Source organism: Pleurodeles waltl, chromosome 4_1 (assembly GCF_031143425.1).
Source record: "Pleurodeles waltl isolate 20211129_DDA chromosome 4_1, aPleWal1.hap1.20221129, whole genome shotgun sequence".
NCBI classification, from domain to species: domain Eukaryota; kingdom Metazoa; phylum Chordata; class Amphibia; order Caudata; family Salamandridae; genus Pleurodeles; species Pleurodeles waltl.
Window position 1 is genome coordinate 483328405 of NC_090442.1, and position 21973 is coordinate 483350377.

The 21973-nt window shown below is 40.7% G+C and overlaps 1 protein-coding gene across 2 annotated transcripts in view; it reads left to right on the forward strand.

The window, feature by feature from the left end:
• Positions 1–4524: 4524 nt before the first annotated feature.
• PPP1R12A (protein phosphatase 1 regulatory subunit 12A) overlaps positions 4525–21973 on the forward strand; it is a 1050482-nt gene continuing 1033033 nt past the window's right edge. The window contains exon 1 of one of the 2 annotated variants that reach the window (XM_069228775.1): positions 4525–5193. In XM_069228775.1, the coding sequence (XP_069084876.1) occupies positions 4957–5193 (237 nt within the window). In that variant the 5' untranslated portion in view covers positions 4525–4956. The remainder of the gene's footprint in view (positions 5194–21973) is intronic. The other variant, XM_069228774.1, reaches the window with a different exon arrangement.

Here is a 21973-nt window from a genome sequence, read left to right on the forward strand (position 1 = left end):
AGCGAGACGTATAGAAAATATGTCTAAATATTTAAACAACTTCGTTTTGACCAAAGTAAAAATGGCAGTGAGCACATAAAGGTGAATGTGGCAGTTAAATCAAAAAAGGAATTCAATAGTGCTGGCAATGTGCGAAAAGACAAACGTGTGTGTTACAGGTGCGGAAGCAACAATCATACTGCTGATGTGTCCCACAGTGCCTGCAAGGTGCTTTTATTGTAAAAAAGGTGGGGCATTTCTCACAGATGTGCAATTTAGAGGGACGACAAAGAAGAAGGCAATTGGTGAATGTAGTTAGAGAGCATGTTGAAGAATACTCAGACGAAGATGAAGGAGACAGGCTTGAAGTCTTAACTATATATGTTGATGAAATAGGTGAAATTAAAGAAGGGTATTGTCCACCCAACCTACATATTCGGTCACTGAAAAAGAAGCTCTGGCTTACTGGTCGGGAGTCAATTATTTTAAACCATGTGTGTGGGGAATTCAATTTGAATTGAGAACAGATCATAGGGTGTTGGTAAGGCTACACCAAGAATAGCCAAATGGCTATACAGTTTACAAGAATATGATTTTCAACTAAAATAAGTACCAGGTAAAAAAAACAGATATGGAGATTGTTTGCCTCGCCTTCCTTTACAAAAATCAATGGATGATGATGACAAGCAAGATGGTGAAAAATGGTTAGTATCCGGTATCAATGAACTGTATGGAGATGCTATTGGTATAAATGAATTGAAACAAGCCATAAGGGAAGATGTTGTGGTCAAAGATATATGTGAATGTTTATCTAATGCAAACATCAGAGCAGTGAGTGTGAAAAAGGAGCTAGGTGATTTTAAAATGATAGTGCCAGAGTTACCATTAATAGGTGGAATATTGAGAAGAGGTAAAAGGTTAGAGGTACAAATATGTTTGAGGAATAGATTATTGGAGTTACTTCATGAGGGTCACAGTGGTATGTAGGACATAAAGGGAAAGGCTTGCATTGATTTTTGGTGGCCTGAGATGGACAAAGAAATAGAAAGATGTGTAGAAAATTGTGTGCCATGCATGTGCAATGACAAATCACACCAATCAGAAGAATCACCTATTTCATCTACAAGATTACCAGAAAAACCTTGGCAGAGAGTAGCAATGGACATATGTGGTCCATTTGCTGCTAGGGGAATTGAAAATAAATATGTTATTGTAATAATGTATTATTTTCCTAACAGCCAGAAGTAGCTTATGAAGGAAACAAAAGCTTGTAATATCATAGATTTTTGTGAAAAGGTTTTCCGAAGGGAAGGATATCATAAATGAATAGACACCCCATTCAGTTACAAAAGAGACTCCTTTTTGCTTTGTGAACGGTAGAACAGCAAGCACCAAGTTGAAGCCTGCATGAATGAACATAACTAACATTAAAAAATAAAAAAAGGAGGGTATTGAGATGAGAGTAAGAAAATATCAAGATAAATATGTTACTAGACTCAATGACAGACTGAGGAACAAAGCACACAGGTTTAAATGTGGTGACTGGGTAAGACCATAACAGAGACATTGACAAAGATCTAGTTTGTCAAAGTGGTCCAAACAAAAACAAATTAAGAAAATAGTTGGTAATAATGTATGGTTGGACAATGGGAAGAATGGAATGTTCATAAAATAACACTCTGCAATGATTTAGAACATGAAATATGTATTGGAGAAAAATCCAATACCAGTGTGGAAAACATGAACAGACTGGAACGTATCAAGATTAAACCGGTATGTCAGAGTATTACATTTGCAAATGAAACAAGTATATTGTATAAAACATGAGTAGTAGTGCAGTTGAAATTGTCTTGTGTTATTATGGTTATAAGCATATTAATTGTTCTATAAAAAGAGGAGATGTGTTGTATCCAGGCAACCTCATGATGAGGACATCCTAGCAGCCAATGCTTCTTCACAGGATTCCAGATTGTGGACTCCTGAGACAGAGAGCGGACAGTTGCTGAGCAAGGAGGTTTCACAGGGGTTGTTGGCTCTATCTTAAATAAACACTTATTAAGATATGCATGGAGGCTTTCATCTTCTTAGAAGGTACGTTATTCAATTTGAGACAGCTAAATACAACCTTGAGAAAATTACATCTTGTTGGGAACATTCTGCCAGGGATTCAACTGTTTCTATGGAGCCTAGTAAACTTTATTCTAGCAGAAAATTAAACATAAAAGTTGATCATGTGGTACACTACAACATCACATTAAACATGAACGGCAGATGTTAAGTTAGTTTGGTTCACTTAAAACATTACTTCTGCCGTTATGGACATCAAACTTCTAAAATTCTGCGTCCTCTGCAAGATAATGAAAAAATTGGGGCCATCAGTTTTCCCCTTGACTAACATTGAAGAAGAGGGATTTTCAGGTAGAAGGCAGATTAAAAAATCCTGATTGGGGATTAAAAATCATGAATCTCCCACCTGAATCGGGTCCTTTGGTATGTACGGTGGACACTGATGATGTTTCATATTGTTTCGGAATACTTATTGAACATCATTAGTTTTGAAGAACTGGATAAAGGGTCATTCACGTTTTTTTCATAGGCTCAGAGTAGAACAGTGATCAATAAGACAGTCAGTGTATAAGAAATGTGTGCAAAAAAAGAGGAAAAGGAAGGCCATAATACTTGGTTGTATGGGTCAGGATGCTAGCGTAGGTGTCTTAATAAAAATTATTAAGGAGTGTTTATGTATTTTGAATAATAAGTTTATGTAGAAAATAAAATAACATAGAAAAATAATGGACGCATTAGAAAATTTGATCATGAAGAATGGCCACCTATGTTAACGAAATGTACTAATCAATGATTTAATACTTATGAAATGTTGACTATATGTTAGACTAATGCAGTAATATGTCATATTAAGAGTTATGCAATAAACTTTAGCTTTATTAATTATGAGCCTTAACTTAGTGAGTGTCTCGGCCTACTTGCCAGGCTTCATGTAAAAGCTGTATTTCTTAATGTTTAATAAAATGGCTGTCCAAAGAAAGTTAAACTGTGAATTTCTATTGCATTGTTTAAATGTGCTCATAACGGAAGCTTCTCTTGTGAACCAACTGCTAGGAGATGATGTTCCTGTTAATGCAACATTTTATGTGTAATATGTGTGAGTCTGACTTTCCCAGGACAAGAACAATGAAGATACTGACTAGAGTAGAAGCTGCAACAATATTGTTAGCTGACAAGCCGGATGATGAGGACATAGAAAGACAAACCAATCAACGACATGTGAACGGAGTAATATTAGAATTCAGAGATTTGGGATTTTAGTTTTACTGGATAATGTGTGGACATACGATTAACTGACCAATAGGGATTTCAGGGGGTAGTTTTAGCAGTTTTGACTTAACTGGTTTACACTGGGAAGAGGGCATGCATTTTCGCCAGACATTCTGACACATTCTGCACTTACATTGTATATATTGTGTCTTGACAAGAGAAGTGCTTAACTTTAATGCTTAAAGACTTTGCCTTTTCTCAACCTTAATTCTGAATCCTGATGACTTGCTGATTGACTGATGTCCTGAGGACGAAGACTGATTCTGCTTTGCTGATCCATACTGAGGATAGGTACTATAATCCAAACTGTGAATATTATGCATATTTGCTTTTTCTTTCTAGGTACCAACTGCGCTGTTTTGATAGAACAATAGTTAGATGTTTTTCCAAATTTGTGTTCTAAATTGTTTGCATGAAGCCCAACATGCTGATGCTAATCTGATGTTTGTTAAGGATTCCCACTAATGAATTATGGTAACAGGGACCAATGCTTGGTGAATTTCTCTGCTAATTAATGTACATCAATACATTGACTCAGTTGACTTTGCTATTGATTTGCACCATAACTTTAGAATGTGTTGTAGTTCAAGGGCTGACATTTCTTCTGCCACTTTGGACAACCAGTGTTGTTTCTGTATTTATTGCATTTGATTTTGAAATTAATCTACATGACCCCAGCATTGTTAATATAGGGAAATAAATAATCTAACTTTCAGTAAAAAGTGTGGTTATTCATGACTGAACGGTCATGGTGTGTGATAATTACTGACTCCATTGATTATTGATGTTATTTATTACTAATGAATATTGTTTATTGATTATTGATTATATACTGGAACTATGGTAAGAACATCTTAATTGTGAGTCAAAACGTTCATCGACCTATTCCGTCCCCTTGCAAGTTTACTTATTAAGGGCCTGCGCACTAACAAGGACCGCGTGATCAATGGTATTAGAGTAACTTTTTTACATTTGTTCCCTTCGTTTATTGGGAAATGTAGTTAATTCTAGTTAAAGGACTCTATGTGGTAACTATTCCTGATAAAATCGAAGAAACAGATGCGTAACCTTTGGCTCAACCATTAATAGAATTATACATTCTTTTTTTATAGTTAGGAAATTGTACAGTATGTGCACTGACAACAAGGTCTCTACTATACCAGCACTGCGCAGACTCTGGTCATATAGAACACGGGTGTTGCCGTAGTCAGATGTTCATTCATTAGGCCGTGTCATAAGCAGTCGCCATGTAAGGGTCAGGCAAATGTGAATAGAAACATTTCCTGCTACCGAAACACTTTTTCCGACTCCGACAAGACGCCGGCTGTTAGTGCAAGCTCCTCTGACCAGTCTGGCATTTGCTCTGAAATTCCGGCCACAGAGGCTACCTCGCTAAAGTCTCGCGACTATAGTTTTAATAAACAAGGCGCGTGCCCAGGGCCCTCCACTGGCGTTCAGTGTGTGTTTCGGGAGCGCGCGCGCCGCCGCCCGCACTACGGCCTGTACGGCATTCTGTGCGCGGTGTGGCACTACGGGAGCTGGTGTTGTGAGGCTGGATCGCTGTGGCCCTCCCCTCCGGCTGGGGGGTGAGCGCAGAGGCTCCCCCAGAGCAGGGTCTGCGGCAGCAGCTGCAGCCAGGGTATGAAGATGGCGGACGCAAAGCAAAAGCGCAACGAGCAGCTCAAGCGCTGGATCGGCTCTGAGACAGACCAGGAGCCGCCCGTGGTTCGGCGCAAAAAGACCAGAGTCAAGTTCGACGATGGCGCCGTCTTCCTGGCTGCATGCTCCAGTGGGGACAGCGAGGAGGTCTTCAAGCTGCTGGATCGTGGGGCTGACATAAATTACGCGAACGTGGACGGACTGACCGCCCTGCACCAGGTGTGTACCGGTTCCTGGCTCCGGGTATTTAGTACCGTAGGCCTGTCGTGCCCCACCCAGTGTTTTGTACCCGCCACAGCTTACTGTATGTGCCCTTCTTCGGGGCATGACTCCTTTGTGGCTGGCTGCATTGATGTTTCTATATTGATACTGTCTGTGTGCCAGGCTCGCCCTTTTAACTACCCTGCGCTAGGTATGTGCTTGACCTTTAGTGTCACAACCTACTGTTTGTGCTCTGCGCACCCCCTTGGGGGTGTTCGTGACAGAGCCCTTGTCCCTAGCGCTTGTTTGTCTGATGCCCAACTTCTGTCTATACTGTAGGGGGGACGTGTGTTTACGCCTGGCTCCGTAGTCTTAGACCTAGTAACTGTCAGTGTATCATAGAGTTTCCTCATAATGATCTTTTACACCATTATTCTGTGCTTCGTTTTTCAACACCCGCTGTCCAGTGCCTTCAGGTGAATAGCTTCCTTTCCAGCTTCTATTCCTGTTTTTTCTCTCTCTCTGTTTCCATGTGGTTAAACTTACCTCTCAAGTTCAAAAAGGCCGCATCTTCTGGCGTGAACTGCTCAGGTCATGGCTACCGTTGTCGAAAAGGTGGGCTGAGATTCTTCCACTATTGTAAAGGAAGATAGCACACCCAACCCAAGATCTTCTTTGGGGAACACTAGGCAGTCACAGCCAGTAATGTAGAGTGATAGTGATTTTGAAGGCAGTTACCCCCTCCTTTTTGATAGCAGCAGCCCGATGGACCAATTAATTATTTTCGGAGCCCGAGGTAACGTACGTGAACATTTCAGATTAAATGGTGTTTAAGGTAGTGTCTTACTTGTGCAAACCTTTTTCCAGAAAGTATGTGATTCAACTTTGCGTCGTTACCGCTCAGTGTGTAAAATTTGCACCCCGCGTTTGTTTCGGTGACTTTGCAGACTTATGCCCATAGGGCTTTCATGCCTTCATTGGATTTCAATGTTTTCGCTATTGTTTTTTTGGTATGCAGAAACAGCTCTCCAACCCCTACTTTTATTTGTGCCAACGAATGAATGGAAACTGACAGATATCCAAACCCTTTAACGTTGGTGGTTAAGAGTAGACATGTCCTTCGAATCCGCTGTGCTGGCATCACTAATACCGGTTTTGTATTCTTTCGCATGTATTTTTTTGTAGACGGTTGATGATTTGTGCGAGTTTCCTAATAAGGAGAAGTTAGGGATGAGAAGTAACGCTGCTCTGCTTTCAATGGGGTTGTCGCAGTGAGACTGTCTTGAATTACCCCTAGCGTTTTGAAGCACACCTTTTTTGTGTGTTTATTTTTACTCCCCATTTAGTGTGTTAATTAGTTATCTCCTAGCTGTTCTGCTGAACCCCCACAGCCCACCCCTGCTGTGTACAGGCTGATCTTTTCTTAGTTCATACACTTTTCTTTATCAACAGTCCTCAAGCTACACTGAGAAACGGACGGCTCCTGAGATGTTGAGATTTGTATGTTCCAGCATTGCTTTGACTGCTCCTTTTAAATATGCCGCTTTTAATATAGTCTTCTCGCTTTCAGAAGTTCGTAATTTATACAGTGGAAATTATTTCCCCATGGAGAGAACGCCGTTTATTTGAACCAGCAATTGAATGAGGGTTTCTCTTGTGTCTTTCTGCGTGTCGTCCTGTGAACACACTGTCAATTGTTGGCTTCCCGGACAGAGTGATAAACGCGTTCAAGTACTAGGCACTGATTGAAATGCTGCTCTGGGAAATAGTTATAGTTGAAATGCGTGTTGTATGTTTTCAAACAATCCTGTTTGAAAGTCTGTAGACTATTCCTATCATGGAACCTATCAGTGGCTTTTTAATTGGACACTAATTGACCATCTACCTTCATCTGTATATGCTTCTTAAAAAACGAATGTGCAGAAATGTGAATGAATTATGCTCATGTTCACTTAATATTTGTTGCAGTGGTTCATTTTGTTTTTCGAGTCCTCTGATTTGAAGAAAAATCTATGCTATGCATTTAGCTGTTGGAGGATGCTAAACACTCAATCTCAAGCTAATAGAGGTGACTGATGTGCTACAAAAGGTATCTCAGTCTGCGTTAAAACTCTTTGCATTTCTGAGAGGCTAGGCTCATTCTGTTTTCTCTCTTGAATACTTCTGGTACTGTTGTATGTTGACATTGAGCTGGAGCATGTAATTGGAAGTTGGGTAGCAATACATATGTTTTTCATTCTCAGTTCTGTCAGTATTTCCCTCATTCAACGAATATAATAGGTGCACAATATGTCTGCTTGAGTAGGGAATAAACGATACCGAAGCACACACATCGTGCAGTCTATTACGTAAACAATCGAAAGAAAGTACATTTGTGAGTTCCAAGAATTTTATTCCAAAGCCGTTCCAAACATTAGCATGGGTCTTGATTGCGAGTTTCTGTACAACACGTGCCAGCTGACGTGTGTTTCGTCACACATCTTTTTCAAGGCTGCTATGGTTACAAATGAGATACACATTCATCTCAGAACACCTGTGTGTGTGTGTGTGTACTCACATCAAAATATGAGCAAGAGAATAGACCCAAATGTGCATGCGATTATATCCTAAGCATTCCAGTAAAAACGTTGAACAGAGGTGGAAAATGGTATAGAACACAAAACTCCCAATAAAAAAGTGTTAATGCCAATATCCCTCTAAAAGTGCCCAATGTGACCATGCACAAAGTGTCTACAAAGATAAGTCTGCAAGTGAAAAAACGTAAAATACATTTTAATCTCAAAGAAATAACTTTAAAAAAAAAAGGTGATAATGAGCTTTGTAAAATGAATACCTCAGCACAAGTCGTCATGTAGAAGTATCACAGAGAATAACTCTCTAATTTTAGTGATTGGCACAAACGTGAAAGGTTGGCCCAACGAAAAGATAAATGGACTAGGAATCTAAAATACTAAAATATAAGAGATGTAAGCCTATAAGAAATATGCAGATAACCCATGGAATCAGAAATATGAGCGAAAAGACTCCCTGGTAAGTATTTTTGTTTTTGATTGAAAAGGATCTTCAAAAACATGTAGTTGTGTGAATGAAAGATAACACAAGTAATGGTCAGCCAATAGTAAATCGAGTTGTGAATTCATGAGTAGGCATTTAAAGACCGTGCTAAGCTCCAACTACAATGTTAAAAAATGCTAATAATGGTATCCCATTGAGTAAACTCACACAGCACTGACCTGTAGCTTGGCATCCACGCAAATGTCAGTAAGCTCGCTTGGCGGTGAAGGTTCAGGATGCTAAAGTAACACGGCGAGCAAAAAGGAGCCTATCAATTTGGAAAAAAAGTTAACTAGGAACAAAAGTATTTAAAACTGGCAATAAGTAAATTAATAGATCAATAACAGAAAAAGTAACTGCTTCTCATGGAGGTGAAAAAGACAGATTGGAAAAATAAGATAAAATAAAGTATATGGTGAAATTACGAACATAATACTTTGAGACTAAAATGTATGTATATTTTTATACACTTTTATAGTTGTCTTTGTACGCACCTTGAGTTTTGGTGTAATCTTCACATTACATTTTAGTTACTCAATTTCTTTGCATGAAGATGCTACCGGGACTCACGCAAATTTTTTTTTTTATTGGGTGTTTAGTATTTTATACTATATTATACTATTTTGCACCTCTGTTCAACGTTTTTTTCGGAATGGTTAGGGTATAATCACATGCACACTTGGTTCTGTTTCCTTGTCTTCTATCTTTTGGAGCGAGTACATACAAATGGGTGTTCTGAGATGAATTTGAATCTCATTTGTAAACACTGCATCCTTGAAAAAGTTGTTGTTCGATGAAGCACGTGTCGGCAGTAGATGTTGCGCACACACACTCGCAATCAAGACTCATGTGCATGCTTGTCACGACTTTAGAATAAAATTTCTAGAACTTGGGAATTGATTTTCCAATGGTCGTTTATGTAATGGATTGCACGCTAACTGTGCAGTAATACAATTTATTTCCTGTTGTGGGGCTGTACGATTTTGGTTATCAATTTACACCCTAGACGTAGCAGAGTGTAGGGTACAGTGCAGGACACCATGTGAGCACCATTACTTATATCTAAGGATTAATATAGGTACTTCACCCGAATTATGGAGGCTTAACCAAAGCCACCGTAGTTTTGCATGTTTTACAAATGTCTGCTTGAATGCAAAGGTGAGGAAATATTGAAATGTCACCCTCACTTTGCCTACCAGAGCTTGTGCAAGTGAAAAAGCCTTTTGGTCTTGACATAACATGACGGAATGTTATCCGTTTTCATTTATAATGGATCATGCACTTAACACTGTTTTATTGCAGGATTGTAATCGGAGTGTTGTACAACAGAGCCTTCATTAATTAGCTAACCAGTCTGCACTTCAGCACAACGAATTCACTGTGTCAAGTGTTACTAGTTGCTTTCTGGTTTTATGATCATGTATTCTACTGTTGTGCTAAATTAGATCTGTTGAAAACCAAGGTTATAATTTGAGGAGACCTGCCATTTAATGTAATTCTTGAAATTCTAATCCTGTACTTAATAGCTCTGCCTTTTGGCCTTCTCGGCTTGCTTCAGTCAACTGCCAAACAGCAAGGGAGCTGGTTTCTTTGCACCTTTGAAGCCCTGTAAACCATTCGACAAAACTGTCTTTTATTTTAAGTTAAAAACTACATTTTAGTAACTACAATACCTTCATACAGTTAACTATTCCAAGTAAAGACATCTAAGATCTTAACTCAAATTCCAGTCTTAAAATAGCATGAACAGTATATGCTTGTTGATGCCCAAATAAATATTACATGCTGCTGCATAAAAAACATAATCTATATTGAGAAATAGCACAATAGTCTAAGCTTTGCTACCTCAAATGTGGTAAAACATGCATTGTGACCCTGAATGTGAAGCATTAAAAATCCCGTACTGCAGTGTCCGTATCTTATTTGGTGTGGCATTAGCTCCCTTTAACAACATAACATTTAGAGTAGGGCCATAAACCCATAACTTATTGTAATAATGAAGTTCACTTGGTCTTGTGAAATCAAGCTATGGAGGGTTTGGACAGCAAGCCTTTGAAAATTGTTGCTGTGTGAGAGTCTGATAGTTTCTCTTGAAGACCTTGAATTGATAGCCTTTTCTACTTACTTGCTTTAAAAACTTGCAGCACAGTTTCAGGGCAATAGTCATCCAACCTTCCACAAACATACACTGAAATATAATTTGATATTATATTGAAGTGTGAATGAAATTGAGCAGCAATGCTTTATAAAGGCTATGTTACAGTAGCTACCATCATACCTAAATTAGTCTTTACACCAATACTGCTGTTAAACTGGAATTTGAGATAGTCAAACACTGTTGAGGAACTCTGACCTTCATCTATCTTTGGTATTCATTTTTGAGTGACACTGCTTGACATCTGTAAGTCTCTTGGTGGCGAGTGTTACTACAGAACCTTACTCAAGTATTTCAGCAAGGGTACAGTTATCTCCAGACTGACATTAGACAGACCCTTTTTAAGGTAATAGGAGGGTATACTGGGTATGTGTCCTGGCACTTAGAAAGTATAATCTCTTCTTGAAGGGGGATGATGGGTAATTAGAGGAGGGCGGTGAGGAAACATGCTGTGCCGAAGAGGTGTGCACACATCTGCAGTGATGGCGCAGCTTTCCGTCGACTTGTCTTTGAGAGTTGCAGATGTTGACCTTAATGCACTGGTGCCTCCTGGATTCTGGACTCTTATACTGCTCTGAAATCAGTTGCTTGACATCTCGAGATGGTAGTGAGGTACAGAATGGCAAGGGGTGGGTGGGACTGAACAGTCATGTACGTATGCTTGAACCGTTCTGCAATGTTGGTAGCTGGGGTAAAAGAACCATCCTGAACATTGCTGAGTTAGTTTCCTGCTTCCTGGATGTGAGTCTCCTGAGATGCCTTTCTTTTACCCACGGGGCTTCATGCTTACTACGTACCTCCCCATCAATGGTCTTATTTATTCCACCTGCAAGTCACTCCTGTGTCTCCTGCTGAGTGATTTTTGAATGTGCTTTGGGTACCACTTGCATTTAAAGAATCTGTTTGGACGGATTTTACACCACTAGAACAGTATAATCACTCCTAAGAGTTATCATTTTAGTATTCTTCTGGTAGTATGGCGCCATCTAAGCTGCACAAGAGCTAAACAAAATACTTGTGAAGGTGTTATATATGGCAACATAGAAGGTGGCAGGGTTTTGAAAATAAAGGCTAGAACCACAAGCGCTAATATTTATTGAGCTACCTTGTAAAGCATTAGCAGTTACGATAGGTGTGGTTTTAATGTGCTGTACCTTGCACTCTCACAGGACCACCACTCACCATGTACTCATGTGGGCAGAGTCTTTTTTGCCTCTGGTGTACTGAGAATAGGAGCAACAGCCAGAAACGGGGGTCTGTCTGCATTATTGTGGGTGAAGATAGTCACAACCAATAATGCATGAGAAGAGGACTATATCTTTTGAAAGGGCACATAGGGCCGAGAGCTGAGCTACTCAGGACAAGTGCCCTGTGCACCATACAGAATGTTTATTTGAAGATTTGTTTACTCACTGGTAATCTGCAGTGGAAGTTAAACTTTGATGTAACTGAAGCATGCTGAGATAAATTAAGTAGCAGACCTGGAAGCAGCATTTCGCACAATCTGCAGCCAGCAGATAAGATATTTAGGTAAGCCAGTAAAGATTAATGTCTTGTAATCCAGACAGGATCAGAGCTGTCTGAATCACAAACTTTCACCCTTCAACTACGAGGCAAGAATGAATTTCCTTTTAGTTCTTCAAAAGGGAGTTAAGTGCACCGGAGCAAATAGCAACATTTTTCATCATAGTAGCAGGGGCTGTGAGTGGGCCTGATCTAGTGACAACCAAACAGTTCTTAGGATGATTTATTAGAAACACGTTCTATTTCCATACTACTTCAAAAGATTATTGGCAATCTGACATTGAAATGAAACCAGACATTCCCAAATGGTGTTGGTAAAGTGGGTGTTCTACCACTTTGGTGCATTACAAATTTAATATCAAAACCATAACTGAAAAAGTTATGCCAAACGTTTGAATTAAAGCAACTAAAGAGAATAAAGGCATGCTAAAGTATTCACTTGCACCAAAAACTCTCAAAGTCAAAACTAGTCAAATCCTTTGACCTTAAGAGCAAATTCTATTCAGAGCACTTATCTTGTAAATGAGCAGTGACAAAGGGAGATAGCTGCCTGGGTCAGGGTTATATAGTGGATAAGAAGGTCATAAAGCTTCCTGTTCTAAGTTCTGAATGTTCAATTCTAGTTGGTACTGTGAGTGGCAATAAAGAGGATATGCTTAACAGCATCAGTGCCTTGCCACAAAATTCTTAATGTCCAGTGTTTCACTTCTTGAAAAGATAAAGTGCTTTAATTCCCTGACCACCAAATTATTAACATAAAATTACAAGCAGAGACAGTGAAACAGAGACCGCACTAGCACCTCCTGAACTAGAGATCTGGTTACATGGTCTGTTGGCGTTTAATAATGTATTGCCTCTCGCTATGCTGTTAATCAAGGCATTGACAACAAAGTTCTGATTATTATAGTTGTTTTTGATGTAAAATATTTTTCGCTTGTGTTCTTCAGAGTTCTTAATGTAAATAATATACCTAGTGCATTTTTTGAAGAGTGCTCAGTGTAAAACCTGACTATCAGAGTATTGAGGCAGAGCAGTCAAAGAGTGACTCGGTAGGTGTTGTGAGCTAGGTTTTCTGGAAGGAGTAACACACAACAAGCATTTGCAACGGAATGGGTCTTGCTTTTGCTCGAGTTAGAGCTATACGCGTTGTAAACCCCAAACTGGACTTTTCTTGCCACAAAAACTGAAAAGGAAAAGTAAAACAGTAGCACATGAGCGAGCCGACAGTTGCCATTAGTGTGAAGGAGGCACAGAAAAGGAATCAGAAGTTTGCTCGCAGTCAAACCTGTTGGCAAAAGTGCAATTATCCATGTAACTGGCAAAAGTGCAATTATCTATGTAACAGGGAAGAAGTCACGCAAAGCGCTCAACTACTCCCCAGCGAGATCGCGCTGCCTACGAAATAAATGGAAATAGTGGTCCAGAAACCATACGAAAACATAAAGCCTTGTATGTTTTCAGTAGTTGGCCGGGGCGCTCGAGGAGGGCTAAACACCAGAAAAGGCATGACGTATGCATGCCTTTCGCTAATCGAGTCAAGTGAATTTTAAAAGGCAAGCCCACGACCCAACCAAACTGATGTGTGTGGTTACAAGCTTGTAGAGAGATAACAGGGGCAGAGCGGCGCTTTCTGAGCTTGACCCTTCAAATAACTACATGTCCAACTTTGTTTTTTCTTTGAAAAGGAAAAGTAGTTTAATGCACACACAACTCCATACTATACTGAAACTGACAAGTATTCATGTGGAATTACATTATACAACCCCCTTTTAGGACCTTCACAGACTAACCAGAGTACAAATCAAATATCCTAAAGAAATATCACACAAAGGCAACTAACTATGCAAATGTGATATGATCCATTTACCTGTGAGGTATATTGCCAGTTGGTACACCAATTGGCTTTTATCCCAAAAACCAGAAAAGCTCCTAAATGAGCATATTGGAAAATACATTATTTTCACAATCAAGAATGTTAAGTCTAAGCACTTTATCAAGTGTTCAGAATGTAAAATGAGAGGGTTACTGGTGTCGCTACATTTTAATAATCAGTAAAGCAAGCATGTTTGGCACCAAGATGAGTGTAAACGTGACCATAGGATCATTGAGTGAACCTTAATTGTCCTCCGGGAGACACAGGCGTTTACTGTGTCTGGATGGACTCGCACACTACAGGTAAAATAGTAAAAAATGCAAAGCCTATCTAAAAGTGTAAAACTGTTTTTATACATATATCGGTGTTCACAGTATAAAACCCGTTCTCATTAAATGTGTTGGAGGGTTCATAAGGTAAAGCCCCTCCTTGCCTTGGATGTTTGACAGAGGAGTTCACAATGTGAATGAAACCTCCTTATTGTATTTGTCAAAGTTCAGAATGTAAATCAACTTTTTTATGTTGTATTTTTTTTCTTTCTTCCTTTTAAGGAATCAGTTTTAATGTTTCTTGAACTTAACATGCACCTTACACATTAAATAATTCAGACCTCTTCCCTTTATCAGAACTTAAACAGATCAGGCCTCTGGCATCGGGCATGATGTTGTAAATGATCTGCTCAGGCCTACATCTTTCAGCATTGGCTTGCGATCATAACCAACCCAGGCCTTCTTTATTGAGCATAAGTTATGCGATCCCGACACTTTTCAGCGGAAATGCACACCTTCTGTCCAGTCAAATCTAGAAGGGAGGAACGTTGACTCGGGGCCTGAGCCAAAGCCCCTCTCTCAGTAGTGCTTATTAAAGCTTTTTTTTTTCTTCTATTAATTACATAAGGACAGCTGCACTTTCGAGGCTTCAAAATCATGGCCCAATGAAGTACTCTGAGCCATGCCTAACACCTCATTTATTCTCACACCGAAGCCTGGCAATCATAGCTCTTGTGTGGAAACTCGGAAAACTCGCTGAAACAACCCCAAGGAAAATCCACAGAAGATATTGGTGAAAACAAGGGTAGCACAGGTAAGGCTCACGCTGTGAATATCGAAAGGGAAAAAAAATTGCAAAATTGCAAATGCATCTCTAGCAGTCCCACTGCTACAAGTGTCAATGGAAAGAATAATTTGCCCTCCCTATTTGCTCCGACTACAAAACATGTACCCACTTCTGTACGGATCCCTGAGGTTTTAGGACGCAGAAGAGGTGTTGGCTCCAGTGTCAGCTTAGTTAAGCAGTCGGGTACAAATTGTCTGTTCCGAAGATATGTTACAAACAAGGAAGAATGATTATGGTTGAGAATACTCAGACTATAAAGAAAATCGGGGTTTGGAAAGCTAGTGCTGTGTTAGGGGGTAAGATGATCCATGTCCACAGTTAAGGATAAGGAAACTGAGACCTTGGTCGTGACTAGAGAAATTTATCATTCTAAACAAACCCACAAATTTAACAAGCATTGGCAAAGCCAGCATGTTTTTGACGCTTGCCTGTTGCATAGCTATGCATAAATCAAATGTACGCTATATCCACGTGACACCCACCAACATAGTTAGCTGATTAATGGAAAAAAATCCCTAGTAGCTATTGTAAGGCAAAACGTTAAACATGATATCACTTATTTTTTAATCAGACACCATAAATTAACTCGTCTTTGCACTTTTAAGTGATAAGGGGTCTTGTTGAACAGCTCATCGTTTTGATTTTTATCTTTTGTGGTAAACATAAGATGCAGGCTGTTAATAGATGTTCCGGGCATAATAGCGACATGAATAAATACGTAGTTGTTCTTGACATTTTTTTGCTGGTAATCCGTGGCTCTAGATGCATTTGAATAACTACTGCTCATAAGTCACTGTGGGCATGCATGTACTGCTCTCAACAAAGAGAACAAAATATAGGGGGGGAAAATATAATATAAATTGGTTTCATTTAAAATGAAGAACCATCCACCGGTGGGGGGTACATGAGCTGATCTGCACACCTTGCCCTGACTTAACATTCAAATAAAGTCCGTCGAGTGTGTTTAACAGCTTATTACAAAATAGGTACAGCAAAATTAGAAATTAGTCTAGATAAATTGTGCTAAGTGCTACCAGGCCCCACAGAACTCAGATTAAACGTATTACAAAGACGATGCTCTTGGGCGGCGGGTATTATAGCTTCAAATACATTTTTACACCCATATGAACACCTTAGTGCTCCATGAGGTAATAGGCAAATTAATCATAATTAGTCTGTTAAATATAATGTAGATTTATTACAAACTTTAAAACTTACTCTAAGTTGGAACTACGTAAATCAGTCTCTAGTAGATGCATCTGTTAGAGAGTGGCATAGGTTAATGTGGGGACCCGGCCTCAAAAATGATTTTAAGGCAGGCTTGTTACCTGAGCCAACTGCTTCCCTGTTTCACTGTTACAGAGGTTACTTGATAAAATCGGCCAAGTGATGAGGGCATGCATGGTTCCCCAAGCACAGTTCATGCACCACATAGCTCGTGTGCCCGTTGTAAATGCCAGCCACTCTGTAGAGTGTTCAAGACACTGACGGGCAAACCTTTGTCTGCAGTAAAGATACTTTTAGATCTCGACGGTGATCATAGGGATGGTTGAATTCTAGGAGACTCGCAGCAGGCTGGATTTCAAGCTTTGTTTTTGATTTAGTCCACCGAAAGTGGCAAGTGCAGACACGGAAGAGGAGCAATAATGGCAGTTAAAGAACACAGGTATCTTTGAATGTAATACACTATAAGAGAAGTCAAGGATGAAACAAGTTGTTTGCTGTGCTTTTAGATGAACACTTGTGAAGATACCCATGTAGTTTCTCCTGCCTGTGTGACCTACTGCCTCAGTTAAGGCAGGGGGTAATTTTTTCTTAGGTTGAAGGCTAACAGTCAGCGCAGCTGTCTGGTTTGCTAACACCGTCTTTGGGGCATTGGGCGAGCTTCCCTGCGAATGTATTCCGCAGATTTCTTACCATTGGCTTTGTGGTTTGTAACTCATATTTGCTTGTTATCTATTTGGTGACTCCTATTTGTTTTAGGCTGTCCAGCTTGAGTTCGTCCATTTCCGTGCAAAAACAGTATTTACTGTATTCTTCCACCAGTACTGGTTTTCTGTAAATAGGCTTTTACATCTTGTGCATTGCATGTTGCATTTGCTGTGCATCCCGGACGGAGGTCATATGTCTGGCTTTGTGTTCCCGGGAACTTGGTGTTTACTTTTCTTCCTCTGACTTCAAATTGAGAGGATGAATGTGACAGTCATGCTGGCTACTGTGGGTGTGTTGGACTGAAGGCTGTATGACATTTGTTTCTAGCCTGTAAATGAACTGCGCAGACATTGCAGAATATATCAGAAATAGGACAGCATAGAGGAAACACATTTTTATATTTCTTAAGTGTGGTGGAAACAAATATTTTAATTACAATCAAAACAAATCAATACTCTAGGTGATGACATTTCCACACATCGTCTGTGCGTTTTATACATTCATTAGTAAAACTGTATGTCTGTGTGAATGTAATTGTCATTTCAGTTGAAAATATATTGTCTGTGATGGCAGGATGCTACAGTGCATATTTCACTTTACCCATTTCCACTCTACTCTGCACCAATCCATGCGATTGCACTCTCCTCTGCTCCAATTTACATTACGCCACTCCAAACTGAGTCACAGCACTTTACTCTGCACCTCTCCATGCTACTCTACTCTATGCCAGTGTACTCTACCCCACATACTCCACTCTGGGCCACTCCAATCTGTTATCACCCCATTATATGCCAGTGCACCCTGTGTCACTCCAGTGTACGCCACTGATCTACTCTCCACCATGGCACTCTATGCCACTACTCTGCCATGCACCACTTCACTCTACTCTGAAATAATCTACTTTATGCCACTGCACTTCATGCTACTGCAGTCTACTCTGCACCACTGCACACTAATCTAACCATTGCACTCTAAGCCAATCCATTCTACACCACTTAACTCATAACCGATGCACTCTATGCCATGGCACTCTACAAATACCTACTCAGCACCAATGCACTCTATGCCACTTTACTCTACTCTGCAACACTCTACCTCATTGTACTCTGCACCGATGCTCTCTGTGACACTCTACTCTGCACCTCTCTGCTCTATACCACAGCATGCCAGTGCACTCTATGCCCCTCTACTATACACCATTGCACTCTACGACTCTACTCAACATCACTCCACTCTGCATCACTCCACTGTATGTCACCTCACCCTATGCCACTTTACTCTGCACCACTGCAGTCTACTCTACACTACTCTACGCCAGTGTTCTGTATGCCACTACACTCTACATTGCTTCACTCTACACCACTGCACTCTACGCCAGTCAACTCTAATCTACTCAGCACTACTGCACTCTGACACTCTATTCCGCTGCACTCTGTGGCACTCTATTCCATTTTGCATCCTTCCACTCTATGCCAATCCAATCAACCCTGCGCCACTCCACACCACTCTATTCTACTCCGCTGCACTGTACGCCAATTGCACTGCAAGCCACTTTACTCTACTCTACAGCACACTACACCACCCCACACCAACGTGCTCTACACCACTGCACTCTGACACTATACTCTGCAACTTATCACTCAGCTACTGACCTTTACCCCACTTTACTCTGCGCCACAGCCCTCTATCCCACTGCCACTGCACTGTGCTCTTCACCAATGTGCTCTACCGCCATCGCAGTGTACGCCACTGCACCCTATGCCAGCCCACTCTGTGCCTCTCTGATCTACTGTGTACCTCTGCACTCTATGCTACTTCACTCTACACCTCTCTACTCTGCTTTACTCTGCCAGTGCACTCTACCGCACTCAACTATGTATCCCTGCACTCTTCGCTTTTGTACTCTGCACTACACCACTAGTCTATGCCACTGCACTCTACCCTGCACCACTTCACATCACTTCACTCTACTCTGAAACAATCTACACTATGTTCTGTGCCACTGGAGTCTAAGCTGTGCCACAGCTTGCCATTCTGCGCCACTGAAGTCTACGCCGTGCCAAACTACGCTGCTATAGTCTGCGCTCCTGGACTCAACCACTTTGTGCCACTGGACTATGCCCCGCACCACTCTGCCCCGCCCCACTCTACGCCGCTAGACTCTGCGCCCTGTCACTGGACTCTGTGCCACTGGACTCTATGCCGCCCAACTCTGTGCCACTCTTCACCGTTCCACTCTTCACCACTCGACTCTACGCTGCGCCACTCTGCACCACTGGGCTCTGTGCCGTGCCACTCTGCGCCACTGGACTTTGCACCACGCCACTGCAAGACCGCATACTATACTATACCACTCCACTCTGCACCCCTCATCTTAGCGCCGCTCTATGCCAATGCACTCAATGCCACTACACTGTGCCAATCTACTCTGCATCACTCAATAATCTATTTTTGCACCACTGCACTCCACACCTACACTACTCTACTGCAGTCAATCCTACTCTACACTTCTGCACTGTACTCTCCACCACTCCATACTACCCCTCTTCAGTCTGCTTTGAAACAGTCTAGTCCACACTGCTGCACTCTGTCACCGTACTCCACTCTGCGCTACTCCGATCTACGCCATGGAACTCTACACACTGCAGTCTACTCTGCACTACTCTATGCCACTACACTTTACCCTACTTTATCACTGCACTATATGCCAATGCAGTCTACACCACTTTACTTGAAACCAATGCACTGTAAGCCAAACTACTCTTCACTACCGTACTTTATGCCACGCTACAACATTAACACACTGACTCTGTACTGCATTAAACTCTACTCCACTATACAACACTACTCGACTCTACACAATTCTCTGTTCTACTCCATTCCACTTTACTCCTCTCTGTGATCTACTACTCCACTCAGTGCCACTCCACTCTGACAATCTACCCTGGTTTACGCCATTTTACTTGACCACACTCTACTCCACTCTGTGCAATACCCTATACGTCACTCCACTCTGTTCTGCACGACTCCACGACACACTGCCACTCCACTCTACAACACGCTACTACTCAACCCTACGCTCTTTCGCTCTACAACATTTTACTCCCTCCATGACAGTCAACACTCTACGCCGCTCAAGTTCACTCCTCTCCGTGTCTCTCTTGTGCCACTCCATGACTCTCTGTGCCACTCCACGATACTCCACTCTTCTTTACCCACTAACTTTTAGCCATGCTGAACGTCCATGCTGGTGAAAAGCATGGCTAAACGTTTTGTTAAAGCCAATAGCTCTTGCTTAAGTTCGACTTTTTGGCTTTGCCAATGCTTGTTTTTTGAAAACCGTTAACATTTCTTGGGACAGTATTTTCCCCCCACTGACTAGAAAGTCTGCAACAATAGGAATTCCTTAAATGAGTAACCAGGCAGAGTGAAACATGCTACTCATTATGCAATTCCAGGGTGTCATCTGGAGTCACGCACCCCCGTACATATTTGATGTAGTTGTGTGGACCCTTTGTAGCTCTCTGCACACTAAATGAGCAGCCGACCAGGTATTTGAAAGTATCCTATCCAGGGTTCTGCTGCGTAATAGAGCAGCCCAGCCTGAAGACAAATTACTCCACAAGCCAATGAGTTTTGCCTTTCCTATTGTCCATGAGTAGCCGGCCGGAAAAATGTTCTTCAGAAGTGTACTAGTTTTTCTGTTCTCCATGTTTACCCTTCCTAGTGTGGATTCCCGGTAAAGGGGCAATATGCTGTCAGTCAAACTGCCTGACACACTAAATTGGAACGGGTGGCCTGTTGAGTCCACAGGATAAATGTAAAGTAGGACCAATTGATAGATTTCATCATAGCACGATGTGACTATAGCGGTTTAACCCGTTTTCCTGAGAATGAACCAGGATTTTACGAAGTTAACATTTGTTGAAAATTTTTAACACCTGGTCCTTAGTAAGTAAACATTCAAGGGGACGCATATAGGTCGATTAACCTTTTGAATCTCATGGAATATCCTAGTCATGCAGTGATTACCGAACCAATAATCAACGTCAATAAATCTATATCACCACTCAAGAAACCAAGAAAGAAAAACCCTAATAATCAGAAATAACCATCACTTAATGGAAAAGGTTAATAATTTTTATTCCCTATTGATTACAATTCTAATCAAATCTTTATTTGCCTTTTATTAATCAAATCTTTATTGATCATCAAGAAAACATTATTCTCCAAAAGAATCATAAGTAACAATGCAAATCATAAGTCGGCGATTATCAACATTAATGGAGTAATTCAGCAATGCAAATTCGTCAGTCAATTGTCAACGTCTCCCCTGTCATCCTACCTAACCAAGATTAGCATCAGCATGTGGGTCTTCATGCAAAAACAATTGACATAAAACATTAATTTGGAAAAATCTATCAGAGAGGAAAATCTATCAGAAACAGTGCAGTTGGCACCTAGAAGCAAAGGCACAAATTTTGTCAGTCACATTTTCAATGCTACCTATCAAAGATGGATCAGCAACGAGTCAGTCTCGGCAAAATATCAGGCTCACGGAGTGTAAGCCCAATTATCAGCACTTCGGACAGCGTCTCCTGACATCATCGACTTTCTCCTCTCCGTTCTGATTTCGCTCCTCTTGTCATGGCTTTTTATTAGGGTCTCTCAGTCCGTCCCACTAATTGCTAATTGGTCAAACTCGTCAGAAGTTATGACTAACCCAGTGATACTTCTGTACGGCCCTTTTGGCCTTTACTTGCAGCCCCCCAGGGCAGCAGTAGAACTAGGCTGCTGTTTACTGAACTCAACAGGCAATACTTTATTTAAACATTATTGAAGATAAAGAAAGGAAGTAAGGAATGAGTCCTGAACCGCTTAACTGCAGGAAAACTTTCATTTTTTAAAGAAATCTTGCAGCAAATGTCTGCAACTATGATAAGGGTCCTTAAAAATTCAAAGTGTTTTTCATTTATACACAGGACCATTTCATCTTACTACTTCAGATTATATCAGTGCATGGAGAATTTTTTTTATTTTTTTTTTTTTTTTTTATTTAGAACAATAGATTTCAAATATAAATTCAGAAACATTAATTCATACCCCCCACCTTGATAAAACGCCAATAATGAATTAAGTCAGTT